The sequence below is a fragment of the Pavona decussata genome, unplaced genomic scaffold (genome assembly GCF_977016875.1).
Source record: "Pavona decussata unplaced genomic scaffold, jaPavDecu1.1 SCAFFOLD_44, whole genome shotgun sequence".
In the NCBI taxonomy this organism is placed as follows: domain Eukaryota; kingdom Metazoa; phylum Cnidaria; class Anthozoa; order Scleractinia; family Agariciidae; genus Pavona; species Pavona decussata.
Genome location: NW_028145466.1, coordinates 1,670,887 through 1,693,960, shown reverse-complemented (window position 1 = coordinate 1,693,960; position 23,074 = coordinate 1,670,887). Strand labels below are relative to the sequence as shown.

Sequence of the window (23,074 nt, the reverse complement as noted above, 5' to 3'; positions counted from 1 at the left end):
AAACGGTCACACAGTTTGTGTGGGTGCCCTGTGCTCGCACATTTAAATTATTCAAGCCCTTGCCTGAGGGAGGAATTTTGAGTGGTTCGAATAGGAAATTTCCGAATTGCTTTGAGCCTCATTGTAAAACTGAGGCCAACTGCGCATGCAAAGTTCTAATTATGGAAATTAGTTTTCATTCACATGCAAACAAAAGTAATTTTCACAAGAAAAGCTTTGCACTTAGCCTCGCACACAGCGACTCGGAAATGGCCTACATAGTCTGTGCACGGCGGCCATGTTGGAGGACCAAGACATTAGAAGATATTTGCATAAAAATAGAATATATTTCCCAAAGGAAAATCATTGTATTTTTTCGGTCCTCCAACATGGCCGTCGTGCACACACTCTATTAATCAGCGCATAACCCAGTTGCCAGTGACAGTGAAACTATCGACTGTGTCCAAACAAAACACCGAAACCGAAAAAAAGGAAAGCAGAGAATAAGGTAAGCGAGTGTATTGCTTTAATGCGACCGTATCGGCGAGATTACGAACAAAGCCGGAAAAATTAATTGAATACCCCAAAAATGATAACATGTAGTCACTGGCGAAAGGTAAAAAGTTTACCGCGAATGTAGATTGGAAACCTAAGTATGATTGTCCGGTCCGAGCGAAAATGCCGTGGTTTGTGACAGTGAGAATAAGTTTGGGCTTAGCTTCGCCAGCTCTAACTGAGAATAACGTTTCGGCTTAGCTTCGCCAGCTCTAACTGCGCCCTCGTGATCTCCAGCTGCAACTGTAGATTGCCTCGCTTTAATTGCTCCAGTTGGATCTGCTTATCTAACGACAAAGGGTGATGTTCTGCTGAGGTCGTGATCACTTGTTGCGTGCTTTTCTTTGACTTCGTGCTTTGGGATTTTTGTTGATCAGCCGTTGCACGAGGGAGAGATGGAAAAGGGTTCTCGAGGTAGCCCGACAGATTTTCGAGAGCTGGGCCTGTGATGTAATCGTCGGGTATGGGCATCTTGGATTTTCGTGAGCGTGTACTCATGATGTGCTTGCAGCCAAAAAAGACAGACTAGAGACTGCTCGCTCGATTACAGAATGGTACCTTAGTACAAAGTTCGCAGAATTAAAGGTACAATAGACAAAGACTGATTCACGCGCCAGGTAACAGATATCAAATTGACAGCTGACATTTTAAAATCTTAATTAAACCCTTTGACAAGTCAAAACAAACAGTATAGTTCCAAAGAATCAGTATTTGTAGGCAAAGCCGATTCTTCATGTTTGCTATCCGGCAAATTAAATGTCATAATCGACGCGGCCATGCATATGTAGAACGTTGTGCGAGAGTAGCAAGTTGCACGCGAACACGTTCACGAAAATTTCAGCGAGAAATACTGTAATAGGAAACAGATAGCGTTTATAGAACTAAGGCGAATACGATGTAAATAACAAAATCGGTGAGGGTTAGGGTTAGGAGTAGAGTCGAGCCGGTCTGCCTAATGTGAGAACCAGTGAGCCATGATGAGAACTCAAGGCGAGACGTAAAGATATAACAAGAACAATCTATAATACTGACAAAGAAAACACTCTTCAACGCTGATTGCTCTAAACTACAGCGTAAAAGAAAATTGGACATTCATTTCACTCCAGCCTTCAAAAGGTGAAAAAGCCCAATCGCATGACTCGCTCGCTCGAATACTCAGTGTCAAACTCGTTTCGTGAGCGACGTGAACGCGTAAAATTCTAGAGCGAATAGGCCTTATCACGGTTTTCGACGCCATTTTGAACAGGTGGCAAACAGTCATGAAATATTAATCGGTGTTTGTATGGAAATCCGATGTCAAATAATTTTCATAAAACATCGCTTCTGAAAAATTCATGAATTGGAAACTTTTGGCACTAGGAGAAGGATTTTAAGAAAAAAATTTGGAGGGATGTAGCTGTGCTAGAAAGCGTCCAGTCGTGTTTCGAACTTACCATACATGTCTGTATAGCGAACCAGCCGTGAACTGCTACTAAAAATAGTTCGCGGGAAAAAATACAGGGAAATGTATGGAAAGTTCAAAACACGACTGGACGCTTTCTGGCACAGCTACATCCCTCCAATTATTAAAATTATTTTTACTAGTGCCAAAAGTTTCCAATTCATGAATTTTTCAGAAGCGATGTTTTATAAAAATTATTTGACATCGGATTTCCATACAAACACTGTTATTTCAGATGTGTTTGCCTACTCGTCAAAATGGCATCGAAAACCGTGATAAGGCCTATTGAAGCCATTTTTGTAGAAAATTGTCCATCTAGAAAGTTGAAAGTTTTGTTCAGCGATGGTAAGGTAGAGTTGTCAATGTGTAGAGGAGGGTTAAGATTGAGTGATTCCAGTAATGTAAGGGTATTAAAAATGCGATAGTCGCTACGCCATGATGTAGTCTGTGCGTAAACAGCGAGTACATGAAAACTGATGCGCTTCGAACATTCACCTTAACCAGTTGTTTACGTAGCAAGAGTGAGATCGCAAGGATTGTGATAAACTTTTAAGGAGTAACTTGGAAGGTGTCTGTAGCCATAGGTTGAATTATGAACTGCTAAGGAGAGAAGTATTGGAAAGTAATCTTGCCGTTCATGCCAAGATCATGCAATAAATTAAAATCATTTAAATTACACTCACATTCTTGTTTATGGCGGCGTGAAACACTTCTCAGTGTTTGCCATCTCATCTTTGCCATCTTTCTGCCAAGGTAGACCAATCCTGTTAGCGTTATTGATTAAATTCAAAATGTGACGAGGACCAACAAACGTTACATCGAAAAGAGCAAAAGATAAGAGTATGAACATCGCAACACGGACTTCGTCGCAGCAGATTTGGACCCTTCAAACAGTGGTTTAATAATTTGTGTTATAGGCGTCAGATATTCAATCAGTGCAAGTATAGTTCGTGTTTGAATCCGTTTCTGGTACGGTGAATAACATATCAAAGCCAATAGAATTTAAAGACTCATAAGTAAAACTGACCACAGGTTTGCAACTGTAAAGAAAATCAAGAAGTTAAACTCGCTTCTGGAACTGCAGACCCTCCAGAACACACGCATTCTTTGTAAATCACGCGCATTTGAGGTCTGTCTCATGATCAAGCCTTCACGCATGACTAAGTCTGCTCTCACGCACTTTCTATCCTGAATATGGAATTTCCGGCAAAAATAATAGTATAATAATACGCCTTTTCAGATTGAGGTTTTACTTTACTTCAACACGCGATTAAAATGTAGATGCACACGACCTGTACCTTTCGGGCATTTACTCAGTAGCTACGTCACGTAGTGTTCATTTGAGTTCCATCTCATTCCCAGAACCTCGCAGGCGCGTCCCAAGTCCTAGTTACAACGCCTGAGGGCTTCTGCGCGCTGTCAGATTTATGTAATATTTAAAAGTCATGTTACGTTTTTCAAGTGATGGGGGAAATTGAAACTGTGAGCCCCAACAAGAAACCACAACTCGATGATTCTTGTACGTTTGATAGTGCTTTCCGATTTAAGTTTAATTTTTCTTAGCCGTGTCCAAGCTACATCAGATGAGGGCTTCTTCGTGCTATAGGTGCTTTTCGGTTTAATTTAGTCTTAATTTCAGCCGGCTCAAACTTGGTTATGAGTTCTAAATTTTGTAGATTCTCCTTAACGTTAGAGGCAGGATCTCACATTTCGGCGCATGCTCATGAATCTATTTTTTCTCTCTTTCTTATCAATTTTATGGCTTTAAAAATTCCAACCACATGTACTTCAGTGATTACATATTATACTATACAATACAATACAATACTTTATTGACACTCCCCATAGGGGTTTTTCAGTGAAAATTATAATTATAATTATAATAATTATTATAATTAGTCCAAGCAAAATGACGGAAGACCAAACTTCACAGAAAATGTCAATGGATCACACCGACAATATCGTGCTGACACGGAGAATTTATTCCTCGGTTGATGATTTTACAGGTATTTGACCGTATTTGCATGCGAAATCATGCAAATGGTGTTATGATGACTCGGAAACGTCATTTCATTTTATCGTTGATTTTCGCTTTCTTATGTATTACCAAACCTTTGCTTATAAATATTGCAATCACCTGAAAAATCATCAACCATGAAATTTGCTGCCTAAATTATCTTCTCGAATGATACATAAACAATGAATCAAAATTAAATGTCCTTGTGTCATAGCGGACAATTAAGAGCGAACAAAGTATTTTGAATGATGCACATGCACCGAACCTTGAAACCCTCCCTTTAAATGTAAATGGACAGAAACTAGTTCATGTTACGGAAATAAAGAAATATGAACAGAATTTGACGTATTGATAATCAGTTGTAAACATAAATGGAACATTTCTGTGTTTCAAATAATATATCACTGAAACACGAGGAAGAGTGTTTCCCCCGATTTCCAAACACCGAGAAGAAGGTTGGAGAAACGAGGCGCAGCCGAGATTTTTTAACCAACTTCGAGGTGTTAGGAAATAGGAGGAAACAATCTTTCGAATGTTTGATATCGCATCTCAAACTATTGATAATTCTTGGAGAAAGTCGAAGTAAAAGTTCACAAAATTTCATGATAATTAAGATCACATTTCTAAACATCCTTCACGGTAGTGATTTGCTTTGTTTTGGCTTAATGAATTATTAATGCATTTAAGAAGAACACAAGAAAGCTCATTTTCCAGAATCTTCAGGAAAAATACCTCCTCCTCCCCGTCTCCTAGATTTGTGGCATCGAGAAATAGACCACACCCCAGTCTCAGTCACTTTGATTAAACAATGTTGGAAGGTATAGTTAAAGAATTAGCTGCAGTAAACAAAGACGAAGTTTTTCTAAAACGAAGTTGGAATTCAAAAACCAAAACTGATGGAAGATCTGTTTAGCCAATAACATCCTGAATGTGTTACGTAGGTACAAAATATCAGTGATTTCGAATCGCCGTTGAGAATCAAATAGAAAGGACTCTGTGACCTTAAGGAAAATTTTGAGAAAAATTCAATGAAATTATTAAGGGAAAGTTTTTGTGTGTAGAAAATTGCTAATTGAGAAAAAAAGCTTGCCAATTTTGAAAATATTATCAACACCACTTTATGCAGAATGGAGATCATTAACTTACTTCACAAATATCCCAATCTAGACCGTGCTTTTTTCTGGGGCTGGAGGGGTGGGGGCGGGGCTGATTGTGCCCCCTCCATTACTTTGCAAGTATAAAAGCGATGACAGTGAGACTTAAAGGATAGCTAGTACGACAAAAGATGTCTCCTTTGAGGTCCGCATCTCGAAGTGATGACTTCATATGACGTGGTAATTAGGCCATGATTGCCAAATGGCAGCCATCTTGGATCGCACCATTTTGGATTTATGGATTTTCCCAAAACTTCAGGAAAGCGCCAAATTAAACGAAAAGTAACCAAAACCAATAAAGATAAACTAATATGAGCTAACAACATAAAAGTAAGCGGATATAAAAGTGATTTTTCTTCATTTTTAAAAAGGGATTTTCTATTTTCCGTAAAAACTGCCTGTCAAAAATTGGTTGCCATGGTAACATCAAAGGTAATCAACACTAACAAACCACATTTCATTTTTTCCAGATACATTTCTGAAAACGTCCTAAAGTATCAGGGCGTTTGCTCAAATACTAAAAACGTTATTCAGGTTCAAAGTCGCCGTGGCCACAATCCGTCCTCCCCCCCCCCCCCCCCCTCCTCGGGCTAGACAGGGTTAAGCTTATCAGTAATTTTTACCAAATAGACAGTGTTACCTTGAACAGTTCCTGTCATGAATAAACATTGACAGACTGTATAAACACAAGGAGTACAACAATTAAATCTGAAAAGTCGGTAGACTCGCAAGAACCTCCAAATACAGAGTAAGATAGCTGGGAATACCTAATAGTACCCCTGCTGTACAAGCCCAAAGGCGGAGACCTTTAGGATCGACGTGAGCCCATTAAACAAGCGGTCATGCGGCGAGATACTGTGACAGGTTTTGAAAGAAAATAACTTTAGTACATTGTTGAAGAGATTTTCTGTAGCCGTGTGGTTTTGGCATCGTAGCAGTTAAGCCTGTATGTGCAGTAATGAGAGTAGTGGCGAAGATATGAATCACATTCAACAAGAGCAGTATAACCATGTACTAACAGTAAGCGCTGCATCGAGCAATGGAATGTGCGTAACTGAAACATTGTACTTAGAAACGGGGAGTCATGTTGAGATCAAGTATCGGGTTTTGTAGTACTAATACCTTAACAATACACTATTAAAATAGTGAATCTTTATCCACGGCAGGAGTGCGAAAGTTAACCAAAAGGTAAAACAATACAGTGCCATGAATAGAACATTACGGCATTTCGGTTTTGAGAAATCACCAAAGCCTCCTCAGGACAGTAAATGTTTGCCATTGAAATCATCATTTTGGTCGGCCTGAAAACAAAACTGTACCATACTTAATAGCAATATGTCAAAAATAAAGGATCTAGATAGAATTGTTACTTTGGAATCATCATTTGGTCCTTTTCCCTTTAAGGGAAATGGGGCCTTGTTACTTTGGAATATGTCCAAAATATTTTCCCTCACGCTTTCATGTCGTCATCGAGAGTTGAGGATCTTCTTAGCGCATAAAGATCACTGTTAGACTAACACTTAAAACCAAAATGTAGTCCAACATAAAATGCTGCGCAGAAGCGTTACCGCCGATTCAAGAAATGTTTTTACTAAATTATCTACAACCTGCGACCTACCAGTCGCTCTTTCATTGGGCTTAATGTAGTTTTACAAAACCCTCGAAAAATTCCGAGCGTCCTGGTCACGTGACTGATGACGTTACCATGGTAAAAATGCTATGAAAGATAGTTCTAATAAACATCTACACACATGCCAATTTATTTTGCAATGAACCTCAAACTCATGGAGATATGTCTCTCGACATAATCCCCAGATTTTCTGTTTTTGAGTCTTGTGCATAGCCCCCTTCATTTTGCCCTTAAAGATGCAAGACCGTTAATGGGCATTTCAATGTACTTCACATCAATCTTTTTTGTGACTACATTGATTATTTTCAAATTGATAGAAGTCCGTTTTGGTAATGGGTTTAAATGCATTTTGGGTGTGGTCACGTGGCTGAGGACGTCATCACACTAAATTTGATATGAGTGATATTTTATGGCAAGTGTTATTCCCAAGTTGTGTGGCATCCTCCTTGGCTTAAAATTGATTTGCGATTTTTCAGGTGCAAAGGATTCTGGGAAGGTTCTTATTATAATTATATTTAAGCAATAGAGGACCTTTTACGTGTTTACATAGCTTCATCTAAACACGAGGGGGGTTGGGAGAATTCGATACAGTTATGTAAACCCAAGACGCAGTCGAGAATTTGAATAACTTTCGATAATCCTAGCTCCCATCTCTCCTCTATTGCTTTTATAAAATATTTCTCAAAAATAATTCGAGAAATAAAGGAAATTTTGGTTATTTATTTCTTGATTGAAATAGATGTTCTCAATACACGCTCTGGAAAATTCGCCTTATAAAATACAAAATCAAGTTGAAATTTGTGGCAAGCGCCAGCGAACGCCGTGTAGATGGCGGCGATTTCAGCTTTGAATCCTCGTAAATCTTGCAGAAAAATACCAAAAGTTCGGTAAAAACTAGAAGAAATGTTCAAAATATACGATTCTGTAAGGAAAGAACTTCAAGATCAGGAGTTTATTTAAGCTGAAAATGAATGTCACTGTGCTTGATCGCTCTTGAAAGTGACGTGAACTTGCCTGATTTGGCAGCCTGAGAATATGGTTGAGAAGTTGAATCGCTCATCGTGCCTTGTAAAGTTTTGCTGGTTAGGAATTATAGAACAAGCAGCGGATCCAGATTGTTGAAGTTGTTGCTGGTAATAGTAATAGTAATAGTAATAGTAATAGTAATAGTAATAGTAATAGTAATAGTAATAGTAATAGTAATAGTAATAGTAATAGTAATAGTAATAGTAATAGTAATAGTAATAGCAATAGTAATAGTAATAGTAATAGTCATAGTCATAGTCATAGTCATAGTCATAGTCATAGTCATGGTCATGGTCATAGTGATAGTGATAGTGATAGTGATAGTGATAGTGATAGTGATAGTAATAGTAATAGTAATAGTAATAGTAATAGTAATAGTAATAGTAGTAGTAATAGTAATAGTAGATTTTTAGGCTGAGAAAGTCTCAGGGAAAATGTTTATGCAAACTTGACAGCCAAAACACGCACGGCAACCGGGCGTACAAAGTTTGATTTGAAACATTTATATAGTCTGTAGCATATAGTTCTGTGTTCGTTTTCGTGTACATTTTTTGAATAAAGAATGTCTTTTAGAAAATTTTATTGTAATACTCAACCGTGTTTACATACTCTCATCTAAACGCACCTATCAACCAATGAGCGCGAGTGTACTATCTTAAATATTTTATAAATTACTATTATAAAAATTATTATTATTACTCGGGCCGTAAGGCGGACCGAGTTAAGGTTTCGGTAGCATTATCGAATTCTTCTTTCTTTTTGGGGTCGCGATGGGCCGAGAGATAAGACTTCGGGCCACGAGTTATTGTCCTCGGTCTCGTTTTTTGTACTCGGCTGGTACGAGTTACGTTTTCTGTCGTGTTATCAAATTCTTTAAATTCTCGGTCGCGTTCTTTGTTTTCGTTTACAATATGCGAGCCAGACGTGCGAGGCATGCGAGGCATGAACAACCCCAACCGTAAACTGCTAACCGTTAACCTAACCGGGGAGCTATTTAAGCTAACTTAAGTGCTATTTAGGTTAGCTGGAGTGCTCTTTAGGCTAACCGGAGTGTTTTTAGGCTAACCTGAGTGCCTCAAGGTTAGTTTTGTTTAACCAAACATTTGGCAACTAAATCAGTCTATGACCTCGCGTGCCAATATAGATAAAGATGTCTCGCGTTTACTATAGAAAAACAATCAATGTAGAGACGGTTTCTGTCTTCAAATGAAAGGTGAATAACAAATGCTTTCCCCTGAATTTCATTTAAAAATATAAACAGTGAAACATTGAAAAACGTACAAGGATATAAACGTACGAGTGATGCGTAACGTTACTGTAGATCCGGGGGGGAGGGGGTACTCAACAGATGCTTGGGTAGGGAGGTGCGGCCCGGACGTTCAAACCCTGACCCTGTTTAAGACACAATTCTCCGATTTCCCTACCCCATTTAAGACAGAAATCAAAATTTTCAGGCCCTTTCTAAGACATTTTACCCAAAATCACACCCTGTTTAAGACTAAAATGAAATAAGAATACACTAGTTTCTTACTGTACAGTTTAATGCATTGGCAATCACAATCTGTTTAAGCCATTAGGTCATGTAGGGATACCCTGTTTAAGACAGAAAGTGATGAAATAGATACCCCGCTCAAGACAAAACACCCTGAAAACCATACGCTATTGGGCCGCACGTCCCCGTTAAGGTCACATAAGGGAGTACCCCCCCCCCCCCCGGGTCTAGATCATACCGAAAATCACGATCTGTCATTGACCCGGCGTCACATACATATTAGGACCGCACAAATGGTTTCTGTCTCTAAACGAAAGGTGAAAACGTAAGGATTAAATCCCAGGGATTATAAAAAGCATTTGTATGACAAATGTCGTTTTCTGTTTTTGTTTCTGTTTGTTTGTTTGTATGACTGCAAGAAATGCAATTCTATCTGGTGGTTACTTATTGCCTCACTATATCTCTGTATCTATCTATTTGGTAGCCTGCGAGCAAGTTCTCTTGGGGTGAGGGGCGGGAGGGGGAACGAGGATCCGCCCCCAAGAGAGCTTGCTCGCAGGCTATCTATTTGGGGGAATTGGCGATGCTGGAGGTTAGCACTGTTAAAAGATTGTAGGCTTTACGCACCACACAGTCAAATATGGCCCGAGTATAAGCTGGAAACAGCTTCTTGTTTTAACTTGGATCCATATCTTATTGCAAAAAAGTATTGAGACATTGTTTTATGTATAATGCGTTTTTAAGAACTGTTGCTGTCATTATTATTATTATTATTATTATTATTATTATTATTATTATTATTATTATTATTATTATTATTATTATTATTATTATTATCAGTATTGAACACTATTGAGTGTTATCAAGCAAAGGACACTGCTAACCTGTAAGGAGTAAGGATGATATATCGGTTATCCACGATGTCAATAGTATGGACGACTCTAGCCACTCCAGCTTCTTTTTAACATTCCCATTAATTCTAATCATTAGTGTTATCGTTGATCACTCACTCGTTTTACTGCATCAGAATGTTCCTCAAGATATGCTGCTTATTCATAGTGCCAAGACCTCTGTAATGTATACACAATATAATCGTTGTGTATTTTCTTTCCTTTAATTTATAGGAATTATGGCTAACACCGGCCTTGCATTTTCTGGCGGTGGCATTCGGTCAGCGGCATTCTGCTCCGGAGTCCTGCGCAGATTGCTCGAGCGTGGAGTAGAGGTGGACTTCCTGAGCTGCGTGTCAGGGGGCGGTTACACAGGTACTGCCTACCTGGACTGGAAATACCGAGAGGAAAGGAAGGCAAGAACGGAAGCGGAAGAAGGGGAAGAAACAGAATTGGCACTGGGAAAGGAAGACAAATGGCACGAAGATTTCTTTAACCACATGACTCAGAGGAGCGGATACATCTGCAACTGGATGGAGCCCCTCAAAGGAATCCTAGACACACTAGTTTTTTCCTGCCTCGTTATGCTAGTGACCGTTATTCAGCCAATCATCAAATGGGGAAGCTACGCATGCCCAGTAGCCTATATCATTGAGTTTTTCTTTGGAAAATTAATGCGAGATGCAGCTGACTGTGATGCTGAGTTAGCAGATTCGAGTACATCTTCATCGCTTAATGAGGAAGTCCACCGTTGCCAAGACGGAACTGACGATGTGCATACTGTAATACTTTTCATTGCGTTGTTCATTCTATTCAGCACCTCTTACGTTCTGTTAAGGCTAATCAAACGGTCATGGCGAATGCTTAAAATCTTCCTTCACCTGAGTCAATACATCTTTGGTAGCTTTTTCGTGTTCACGTTTATCCCCTTCACAATTTACGACTTTTTCACGAAGATTCCAGTGTGGGCTCAAATCTTTGGGGGGGTCATTGCCGTAATAATATGGATTGTTCTCCCTGTGCTACGAACCAAGACGTCTTATGTCCTGATAGTCTACTTTTACTCTTACGTAATATACTGGCAGGTGTACAAACTCAAGTTGTTCGGTCATATTTCGTATTCTGATTCTATTTTTCATTGGCTTCTCGGAGCTTCTGGGATCGCGTTGTGGATAGTGCCTTTGGCGAGCACAGTACAAGAGAGACTTGTGCATGTTTACAACAGGTGAGTGGGACGTTTTCATGAGTATGCCTGTGTCATTCACTGAATAATATATCATTTATTCACTAGGCTTAAAATATTCCATCACATTTATAGCATTGCGCATATGCCATACATTGACATACCAATCCTATAGCAGTATGCAGGATGTTTGTCCCATGAACCTAGTTTAATGGCCTTTACAGCTCCCACGAGTCTCCTGTTGCTCAGTGGTAGAGCATCCGAACTAGTAATCTGAAGGTCTTAGGTACGACACCTGATAAGAGCACTAGGATTTCATTTTTACCGAGTAAGCCTGTGTCATTCACTGAATAATACATCATTCGCAAAAAGACGTTATTTGAAAAGTTTTCAGTAGACTGTCATCAAAGTAAATTCGCACTGTTTTCTCTCGCTTTGCTTTGATATTGATGTTTGATTGATTAAAAACTTGAACCCATTTTTTTTAAGCGGCTTTCAGTTGAGGGTCGAAACGATTGCGTTCGCTGCAGTTTTGCTTTACTACGTTCCGTAATCGGTAAGCAAAACTCGCAATCACGCAAATGCCAGTAGGAAAAGAGCATTTAAATGACAAAGCGTTTAGACGCGTTGATTAAGTGGGGAAGGACCGTTTGCTTTGGCTAGCTACAGAGGATTATAGAGCTAACAACTTTTACTTACCCAGTTCAGTTCTCTGTTTCTTTTTGTCTGTAATCAAAACTAACAAAAAGTCAGTAACCACTACTTGTTAGTTGCAAGAACCATCTGCACCATGAGCGTTATTTAAGAATCGGAAAAATACAATGAACTTTTTCAACGCAGGTGGAGGTTACAGAAGGCATTTTACCACAAAGACGCCCTGGGACCCTGTCGATGTTCAGGTATCCGCGTTCAGGACATCTGCCCTCTGTGTACATGTCTGCGTGGGAATGAGCAACAAAGTACCGACGCGACAAGACCTCTGACCTTAGCAGATCTGAAAGGAATGAAGCCCGAGTACTTATCCAATATGGTGGTTAACCGTTGGAAAATAAGTCACGATTGCAAGGAAAAGTATGAGCTTTTGATTATGTCACCAACAGGGATAGAACGCTTTGACCGCGATCCGAATAAAAAGCAGTTCGAGGGTATACTGGAGCCTAAAGATGTGATGTTGTCAGCCGCCATGGCAACATCCGCAGCAGCACTTTCAACCCACATGGGAAAATATGATCAGTCCATTACAGGACTGACTCGTCTTTACACAATTCTTGATCTCGAAATGGGCGCTACCATGGTAACGAACGTCAAATCCCTGAAACAGGAATCCGTGGCATTTAAGGTATGTTTCTTGTTTCGTTGTCATCGTTTGACAACTAGAATTTGCCCAATTTATTTTACTAACTCTGGATTAAACATTCATAACTTCATTTAATAAAGCTACCAAACTTTTCCTACAATTTATCTGGAGAAAACAATTTTGTATTACATTCATTGGTTAGTCCACGTCATCAACATTCTGGCAAGCACGTTTTCGACTTTTTTAAGTTTGTAGTAGAAACCTAATAAGTTAATAAAGGCTTTATTTAAACGTCATATGACATCATCGTCTCGTTTTGTGGACGCCAAGTAAGCTTGGTCATTCCTCGATTTAAAAATTATTAAAAACACACTTACATGACAAAACGTGGTCGCAGCCATGAAAAGGAAAAACCTTGCGGACAATGACATCTCGTACTATGTTTTGCCAGAAAAATTTAAGAAAAGCTGTTTACAAAGGGTTTTGACTTTTGCTTGGATATCAAAAGTTAGCAATGCTTTAATCCAGTCAGGATACTGTCTGCCCCTCCCCTCCTGTGAGGCTAAGTTGGGTTTTGCCATCATCCTGATAGCTGAGAAGTGCCCTGCATTCTAACTGTCAGCAGAAAACTAACAGTTCCCATTTATCCACACTTAACTGATTTCAACTTCTCCTTCATTTTCAGTAAATTCACACTCAGAGCCATCACCCTCATTCTCGTTCAATTTTTTTTTTATTATTTCTTAACTCAACAGATTGCAGCGTACCTGTTACACATTCTCCGTGGACTTCCCTTGATTGCTGTGCCAGCATTTTATTTTTATGACGATTCTGCAGCCACAACTTTCGAGTCATCTGTCGAAATCGCAATAATAATCTTTTTGATTATTCACATTGTGTTGGCTATCATCGCCCTCATTGATACAGGAGCCTCAGAACCACGCTGGTGGGAGAGATTGGCCAGGTAAGAGTTTGACAAAGTTTTCGTATGTTTTTGTCGGCCAATGTTTTTGTCCGATGGCCAAACAAGATTTTTTCGAAAAAGCAGGACTTCAAATTGGGTGATTGGACTTGCGGCTTTAATCTAACTGATTGACTGATTAAATAGCCTTAAATCCGAAGTCTGGGATAATTGACTATATATGCGGCAGTTAGCCATGATAACGTCGCAGAGATCCTCTGTAAAAACAATGATCTTTTAACTCTTAAAAGAGTTATTGTCTGAGAAAACCAGGCAGGTGGTCAAAGATCGGGGTTGGCCGAATCATTCCATACTAACATCATAGATAGGTTAGGTGGACTTATGGATAAATACACTAAAGTTTGCTCTTCAAGTGTTTTGGTATAGGAGATATGAGATCCACTCTCCATCACCCCCTCAGGTCCTAGTTTTTCTGGTAAATTTGACTCAGATTTGACAGCCAGTAAAAACTGTACAATTTAGCGAACGAAGGTCATATTTTGTATCTGATATAAATGGGCATAGAACTTCTTGGAAAAAGCCAGAGATATGAGAAATAAGCAAAAGTCACTCTACAACATTTAGTTTTGGAATACCTATATTTCGTATCTGCAAATGAGCAACAAATTAGCCATTTTCGACTTCACGCAGAACACACAGCTAAAACTTCAGCAAAAACTGGATGCCAAAACCAAACCAGGCCCGTAACCAGGATTTTATGTGGGGGGGTGCTAACGAGGCCAAAGTGGACCAAAATACCGAAATGTATTTTTTATTGTCTGATCCGTTTATTTAGGAAAGTAGCAATACATGTGAAATTGTAACGGCAAAGTACACGGTAGGAACTGAATATTACATTTGTCGAATACAATTGTTTGAATTAAGTTATAGAGGACTAATTTTACGATGTAAAATGATACATCAAAATACTCTGGAACTAATCCCTCAGAAATGTCCCGAGCTCCAGCCTCCGTTGGTGTTTGGTGGCAAACAGATTTAGACCTCATCAAAAACAATTTTAACTTGATAATGAATGTGCATTAGTGCGAGGGACGAAAGCCTTTCCTGGCCCATGCATGCGCTGTTATATGTATGCAGCCGCCTTAAACAACTCGCACTTCTTTCGCATTTACAGCTCGTTGCAGGCGCATATCTTTACGAGTGCATATAATTATATTTGGAAAGATGATCTCCTAAAGAGCTTTCGCTGCTTTATTTGGCCTGTCTTCCTTCGATTTTGAGGAGTATCTGAAAGAAATAAGAAACAATATGTACTGTTATCTCTCACTTACCCATTTGTGTAATTTGGTTGTTGTAAGCCTTGATTTTCGTCATCTATTCGGTTGTTCACGTTTTGCTCTGGGTTTTCAACCGAATTAAGGAAGGATTCGGTAGCGATTATTGCGTCGTGATGGTACTTCATTTGCTCATGTCTTTTTGCCTTTTCTTGAATCTTATGCCAGTTTATGAAAGCGCCCTTGTCTTTCCTGCAATGCATAGGTGTCATCAAAGCACAGTGTTTACAGAATACTCCATCTACTGAAGGGCTAGACCATCCAGGAGTACTCACTGTGGTATCGTGACTGAAACCCTCTTCGGCACTAATGAAGAAATCGCTTTGGAAAGTTGTAGTTAATCGGTGGCACAAAATGACTTTGTTATCAAGTGATACTTCTGACCAACTGGCAGCTTATTTGCGGAAGAACCAAATTTCTAAGAGGTCGTCTAAATATTCCCGATGTCATTTATTTCTTGTTGCATCATTGGTTCTAAGTGATGCCGCGCTAGATTGTCATCAGGTACTGGAGCTTGCAATGTCTCTACAATTTTATACATAATTGCAGAATTGTTAAGAAAGTACACATCGGCTTTTCATAGAATATTGACATGCATCAGGAAATGACGATAAGAGACCAAGAGAAACATAAAATTTATTTTCCCTCTTTGTGTCTCGAAAACTTCTATTTTGATGGTTCGTGATGCCTGTGGATTTCCAGAAGGTGCTGCTTTAGATTAACCTTCCCCCAGTCCCTCCCCGAATTGTTACTCTGTGTCCGTTTTTTTTTTTTTTTTCATATTAAGAAATAGCGACTAAATCTCAGAGCATAATAATGGGATGAGACTGGTGTACATCGCGAAAATAAGCGTGATTTACCTTCTATATCTCGCTGTAAAACTGTAGTTAACTGAAATAGATCTGAAGTCGTGGTTTCAGCTGGGCTGTCGTCGTAGACTGCACTGTCATTGTCAGCGTCTGATGGCTCCTGACGGGGTACTTTACTGACCCATGTATCGAGAGACTGGCAAGATTTAGCTGCAGCCTTCCTCTTTCTATTTTCCTGTTCTCTCCTATCCATAACTTTATTATTCATTTAGATAAGCTCGGACATCTGTGCGCTTATTGAAATGTTCTGAATGGCTCGGGCTACAAGAGTGCAGCTGGTTTTAGTTTACCAGTGAACACATTACTGCTTTTTCCACTCTTTGGCTTTGTTCAAATATCACTGTTAAGTTTTAAACTCCATTTTAACGGACTACACTCCTTAACTTGGATATTGAGTATCAAAATGCGGACCTTTGGGGCCTGTGGGGGGGTGCAAACGCACCCCGTGCACCCCCCCCCCCCCCCCCCCTGGTTACGGGCCTGCAAACACTCTTACCTTCCATCTATTAAAACCAGCAATAATCTTTTTGGGCCATTCAAACAGCAAGATGCTACATCACCTCCATTTCTCCTACTACTCATACAGCACGACACGACGCAATCAATGTGCTGTTTAAGCCGCTCCTGGATTTCGCATTGGGTTTGTCTTAAGTTTAAAATATTCAGTTGATCAAATTAGTTCCACGAAAAATTCTAATCCCCGTCTCTTGCGAATTTAAAGAAAAGAAAATTAAGAAAACGCGAAAATAAACAAAACGACGCCATGTTGAATTTGTTCACTCGGGATAGACTGGGAACTAGTTGATTGGTTGTAAGGGAGCCAGGGGCTAAGCCAAGGCTGGCCATGGATGATTGTTCCACGGTGTTTTTCATAAGTAAGCTTTTTGATTTAAGGAAGGCTGGTTTAGGCTCATGCCGTAAGTGGCAAGGAATAACAAACTTTTGGGAAATGAAGATACCAACGAGAGTTACAACCATTTTCCTTGCTTATTAAATGGCCTACATGTTGTTATGCTTGCTGGGCAGGGAAAATCGTTTTGAAATTTAATTTGCATTTTGTGGGCTTTGATTAGGCGAAGTTTCTGGGTCAAGCTGTCTTGTACTGTCAAAGACGAGATTACAACGAATCAAATAAGAGCCAAAAACACAAGAGTAATTTGGAGAAACAATACCATAGCCCAGTTGGAAGTCTTGTTTGCAGATTCACTTGGAGAAACTCTATTTTGTTTCAATACAAAGGGAAAAAATCCGAAAAAATAACGTCATATTACTTTATATACACGTATTTGATGACAATTTTGTTCTTACCATATTTACATTTACTACGTGACATATGGTCTTTGCTCCAGTCTTTTGCGACAGTATTTACATTGCAGTCAAAAGCGTAATGTACAACGCAAAATGAGCTGCTCATTTTCAACTGTTGACAGTCCAACACGGTCCAACACCATACGCGCCAAATGAGCTTTATGTTATTCCTCTAAAATCATGCAGAAAGGATTTAATAGATTATCTAACTAATCTGGGTGTCTGTGGATCGAAGTCGAGGCTTAGGGACACGGATTAACCAGGCTGATGTTATTTTCAATCGCGCCGGATTGCAGTCTCTATCAGACAGGGAAAAGTCCAAAGCACAAATACGAATTAACAACACATTACCAGAAGTTAAAATCCAGTTGTTCTCACCCATCTCACAGAGGTGAAGCGAAAAAATTAAAAAATCCTCGTCGGGTAAACAAACGGGTGTCGGAAGAAATTGCCAGGAGTTTCAAGTTTCAGTTCCAATAGGATCCAGTATGTACAATAAGCCAATATTTAAAATTATTTTCTCGCGATTCACCTATTTTTGGTAATTAATTTACTCTTTATATGTTACCTAAAGATATTTTCACCTTGCGTATAGTTTCTTATCAGTTCGGAAATCTCTGCTAATTTATCAGTAAGATGCGTTGTTTTGTTACAATGTAACAAACATCTCATTCAATTTAAAGCGGAGGATGCTACCTCAAAATTTGAGGACAAGCTTAAGGTGAATGTTTTGAATTAATAGTAAGATTACTGTTCCCTTGGACCGATATATAACTTCTTTATTTATTCGACCCGGAGACAATTTTTTGTTGATCCCAGTAGAGTTTAAGAGTTGGGCGTTGCAGATTCTTCGTTAACGTGATGTTATTTGTTTATTCTCTGATTAGCGTTCTTGACGGTCCGGCAGCTCCTCCTTCCTATCTCCTATCATATTTATCAAGGTATCAAAGCGGAGATAATACAGCCAAAACTAATTTTTTGTTAATTTGTTGTGTAAGTTTTCAACAGCAGCTTTTATAACCAAAAAGCGCATACTCCCAAGGGCCTTCCGGTGTACATGACAAGCCGGAATGATAAGAACAACGCTTTTATTAAAAGCAAATGACGTATTCAGTGAGGGCTCCTAGGTAAATATTTCGCTTCACGACATGTGTTCATTGACAGACCAACGGAACTAGCAAAGTTCAAAATAAGTAAACAAAAGATCGGAAGCAAAAACAAACATACCTTGGAAAAGGCAGTTATCTATAGGAAAAAGGAAATTCCAACCCAAAGGGGATCTGCAAGGAAAATTCTTTTTTCTAAATATCAAGCGCACATTTTCCGTCAGTTATCTTTAGTTTTACGCAGTTTATTATCAAGGTAGAACAATTCAATGACACTGTTTCTACTTATGCAGCTATCAATTTAAAGCCGGCGGGGGGGGGAGGCTGGGCATGGGGTGGGGATTTGACATTTTTCAAAAATTTGCTGTCAAATTCCCTACCCATAGGCAAACCATTCCTGTCAAATGCACAAAAATTTCCCCACCCCGGGCGGCACATTGCCGTCAAATATCCCCAGGCAGGACGCCAGAAAGACGCAGGGAAAACAGCTCGAAATATAACTCTATTATTTTCACTTCTTAACATTGCTACATCTTCAAAGGCACGTGTTTAATAACCATTCAATCTGCGTCTCAAACGAATTACAGTGAACACTGAGCAAAATCAACAGAATCTTTGGAAAACAGTTCGTGTTTTCTGCAAAGGTTGCAGAAAGCATAACGATTCAACATGAAAGAAAGCTGTTTCTCTTTTAAAACAAGTATAACAGTTTCAAACGCCGGAATATCAAATGCTGTTAAAATTGTCTTTGGTTTAAGTTTCACTTCTATTCTTGTTTCTCATACAAGAAATTATTAGCATTTATAATTTAAATGCGAAATCATTATTCAAAACATTTTAGTCCCATATGGCACTGACTGAGTCGTTTCAAAACTTAAGTCATGAATTCGGTAAGAGCAGCTGTTCGTTTCCGCGTAAACACTTTTAATCGCATTTCCTTCAAATGATAACACCTTGTTACCTTTAATACTTTGATGAGTTTTTGCTCAATTTGACCTTGGATCGGTTCTTTCCAGGAAATAGCTATTGCTCTTATTTTTAATCATTTTTAGTAGAGTTTCTCGGGTTCTTTTACCGAATTCATGGTAGTTGATGTTCATTTTAAAGATGAGGATATCCAAATAATAGTATCTGTAATTTTTTAAAGGTGTTTTTGAAAGTAAACACCGTGGTCTTAGCGTGATTTTGAATATAAATATTCATTGTTGTAATCCTGTTATCAATATGTACTGAATATATAATTTGAACTCTAGATTTTGTTGACCACGTATTCATTTAATTTAAGGAAACGTTTAACCAATCTTTTTCGATGAGGAAGGCTAACACCTTCAACAAATCGAGAACTTGTACAATTTTTAAACAACAACTTTTCGTGTTTTTCAGATTATCTTTGTGAAACCTTACTGTATAAGTCTGAACTTTGTAATTTTTATATTAGTCTCCCTGTTTTGTATTGACTGGATAACCCAAGCTTCATGGTGATCTCTCGCTAGAAAAAAGTCTTCAGCTTAGCTAACAGATCGAAGACATGGATGCAAATAAGCTTCTTGTAGCCAATCATAGAAGGCTTGCGTAAGATTTAGTTTGCGTTGAGCAGATGGTTGTCTAGCCAGTATAAAAATGGGTGCTTTCTAGTTTAGCGCATAATTGAGTGTAAAGCAGTAGTGAGCTGACCTCGTACAAGTCCAATAAAGTTTAAGAAAAGTCACTGAATTCATTTGTCGAAGTGAACCCAGCTAATTCCCCCGTAAAAGGATCAGTAGAATTTTACGATATAACACTGTCAGTGAAAATGAACGTTTGTACTGGAAGATTTACCAGACCTCGCTACATCTTCAACAAAGCCAGCGCCTTGTATTTCCACTGGAAACGTCTTCCTCAAGATGAACACAGGTTATGTGCCACCATAAAAGACAACCATCGCATGAAATCCAAGAAATCGTGTTCGCTTCGCAGTCTGGAGGATCGGCCTTGCCACACTCTTGGCAAAGTTCCTGACGCTCATCATTGTCCAAAACAGCAAAATTAGATTGTTTACTTGTTGAACCACTGTTTGAAGAGCTGGCGTTGGTTGAACGTTGTTTTTCTCTTCGTGTTGCAGCCGCTTTCTTTGCTCCTGATTTGCGATTTTCTGCAATCTTATGCAAATGCTCAAACCACATAAGAACTTCCTCTTTTGGCAAAAGCGTTGCCTTTGCAGTTTCCATCACAACAGGCGGAGGTGGAATGGCTTTATACTTGTTGTAGATTTCCAGTAGAACAACCGAAGGTGGCTTAGAAAAATCGATTCTTCCTTTTTCCAATAAGTGTGCTAAGACTTTATCATAGCTCATGTAATGTCCACAGCAATCAGCTCCACAGTTGGGACAGTCGTTACTACTGAACGGGCAGTCTGGATCTGGGACAGGAAGCGGAATAAAAGCAAGGCTAGGTCCACCCGGGTACCACGTCTCGTTTTGAAGTTTTCCTTCCTTGCACACTGGATGGGTACAATCCTTCTCAAAACAACACTGAAGCATAAACACATATTTATTCGGGACATCGTTTCTGACATGCTTCTCACGAAGTTCCCAAGTCTCCTTCACTCGAGAATACAACTCTGGCTTTTCCGTGGCTAATTTGGACTTGGCAGTCTTACTTCCTTTCAGAAACACTTTGAGTACCTCATTTTCCTCCTGATACTTTGAACTATCTACTCCTTTGTAAAGATGGATTTCAGTAGAAGCGCATGGGGCTCCATCTACCCTGGAAATGTACACATCTATAGCAGAGTCAAGGTTCTTTCGCAACATGTTCTGATCGACTTGTCCTGAAGCTGTCAAACACGACCCATTCAGTGTAGAAGGTATGAATAGATTAGCATGCCCTAGGGCAAGGCATCCGTTCTGAAGTTCAACGCGGTTACGAAAACTTGCACCGCTATTACGTGAGGATACCAGAGTAACCACAGTTTCTGCCTCCAAATGCCTTCGCGTCCACCAATATTGGACCTCTTTATGTGGCGGCCCTTCGTCAAATCCACCATCGACACGAATACATTCTATTTTCTTCTTCTCTTGACTAACAGGATTTACGAATGCAGGTCGGACAGAATCCACTTTCTCTAGTTCTCTCAGATCAGCAAAATGCTGTGCCGCATTTTTCGAGTGAAGTGGGGCTGCTTTAACCACACCACAGCATACTTCACCAGTAGTATCCGTTGCAGCAAAATTGTAGGATGTCGTTTGCAATGTTGATGGGTACTTGTTGACATAGTCTGTGTAGGTTGTGAGGGGTTCACTTCCCTTGATGGAAAGAGTTGAGTGAAGCTTGTGAGTTGCCATTGTATCAAGACGAAAACCGGCCTGGTCATCTCTTCCTAGATTGACAATATTGCGGCCATCTTTATACTGAAGTTGATTGAGTGACGCATAAAAGGCCGAGCTCCAGTGTACATCCGGATTGTATTTAAGGTTGAATCCTTCGCGTGCTCTTCGCTGGATAACATTTACCACACCTTTATATCGAACAGCTGAACGCCTTCTCCTATTTCGTGCTACGCACAACTGGACCACAGAACCATAGGAAATGGATCGCATGTACTTCTGCTCCAAGAATTCTTTAATTCTCTTGAATGTAGCTTTCTGTTTGATTTTTCTGTTCCCATCAAACGTTATAGCACCTGTGCGACGCCAGGCGTCAGCACCTCCTCCGCATGATTTTACAAATTCCTCTATAGCCTGACCAATGCATGTGCAGTCTTGCAGCACTTGTGAAACTCTTTTACTGCGACGCCTTTTTTGGAAACGCCTCTCTGCTATTCTTCGCTTTGCTTCACGAATCCCTTTCTGCCGCAGAGCAGCCCGCTTTTTTTTCAAAACAGCTCTCCCTCTCTCTCCAAGCAAGTCTTCACGCTGCAACATCTCACCCTCACTTGAATCAGATTCAGATACAATGTCTTCACCAGCTTCCTCATTTCGAATGACTTGCAGCCTTTGACTCAAAAGGTACGCTTGGCGTGACTGCTCTATGATACGTTCCTCTCCAACACTGAGACCAAGGAATGAGATCTGCCCTCCAAAGTCTAACAAGAGCTGCTCTAAAGCTTCATCAGTAATGTTATTTAGCTTACTTTGCAGAACCATAACAAATTCAAACCAGTTCAGGTCACACTTTCTTAGGATGTCCAAGAGTTGATGTGAATTCATATACACACCCTCTGTGTCTGTTACATGTTTGTAAGTTTCATCGCTGTTCACGTTATCAGAGAGCTGAAACAGATGAGGTATCAGACCATCCTTTGTTAGGGGAGGTTCAGAACTATCTTCTGGTGTGCCATCCACGTTCCTGGTCCTGAACTGGTCTCTGTTCTTTTCGTCATCTATGGTATTACTTGCTCCAGCCACAGAGGTCTCGTCAGAATCAGTGTCAGTCTCACTTTCAGATTCACTACCTTCACTTCCACTGTCATCAACACCAAACGCCTGAAGCAGTGCTTTATCCTTCAACTGGACAACCTTGAGTATGCATTCCTTGATAGCTTGTGTTTCCTCAGCTGCATCCAATACCTTCTCTGATCTTTTGCTCATGTCATGGAAACCGTAAACACTGCGTGCCTTTTCAGATGACATTCCAGACCCCTTCACAACAGCGAACCGTAGCCGTTCCCTTTCTGCTTCACTTTCAGCAAGATCAAGAAGTTTTTTCATCTGTTCTTTGGACATGCATTCTTTTTGGGACTCTACCAACTTACTTTGTAGGGACTGAAAAATCTTGTAATTGACAAACTGCTGCTTCTGGACAAGAACAAGCCTGCGGGTCCCTTGTTTTTGATTTCCTACTGCAACTGCTGCCAGGGGCATTTTTAAACGTTTTTGGCGTGCATGTAGAGG

The 23,074-nt window shown here is 39.7% G+C and overlaps 2 protein-coding genes, 1 long non-coding RNA gene and 1 pseudogene across 7 annotated transcripts in view; 1 reads left to right on the top strand and 3 right to left on the bottom strand.

Annotated features, from left to right (window-relative positions):
- Nucleotides 1–23,074, bottom strand: part of LOC146482777 (uncharacterized) — a 158,456-nt pseudogene that overhangs the window by 49,628 nt on the left and 85,754 nt on the right. The window lies entirely within an intron of this gene.
- Nucleotides 1–23,074, bottom strand: part of LOC146482783 (uncharacterized) — a 73,572-nt gene that overhangs the window by 28,059 nt on the left and 22,439 nt on the right. The window lies entirely within an intron of this gene.
- Nucleotides 19–23,074, top strand: part of LOC146482784 (uncharacterized) — a 33,569-nt gene continuing 10,513 nt past the window's right edge. The window contains exons 1-4 of the mRNA XM_085106866.1: nt 19–487; nt 10,419–11,409; nt 12,208–12,706; nt 13,420–13,628. Of these exons, the coding sequence (XP_084962992.1) occupies nt 10,424–11,409; nt 12,208–12,706; nt 13,420–13,628 (1,694 nt within the window). The 5' untranslated portion in view covers nt 19–487; nt 10,419–10,423. The remainder of the gene's footprint in view (nt 488–10,418; nt 11,410–12,207; nt 12,707–13,419; nt 13,629–23,074) is intronic.
- On the bottom strand, nt 14,411–16,236 carry LOC146482785 (uncharacterized). Its single transcript, XR_014864064.1, has 2 exons — nt 15,781–16,236; nt 14,411–14,873 (listed from the first exon to the last, which is right to left on the bottom strand). It is a non-coding gene; the product is annotated as an uncharacterized LOC146482785 (long non-coding RNA).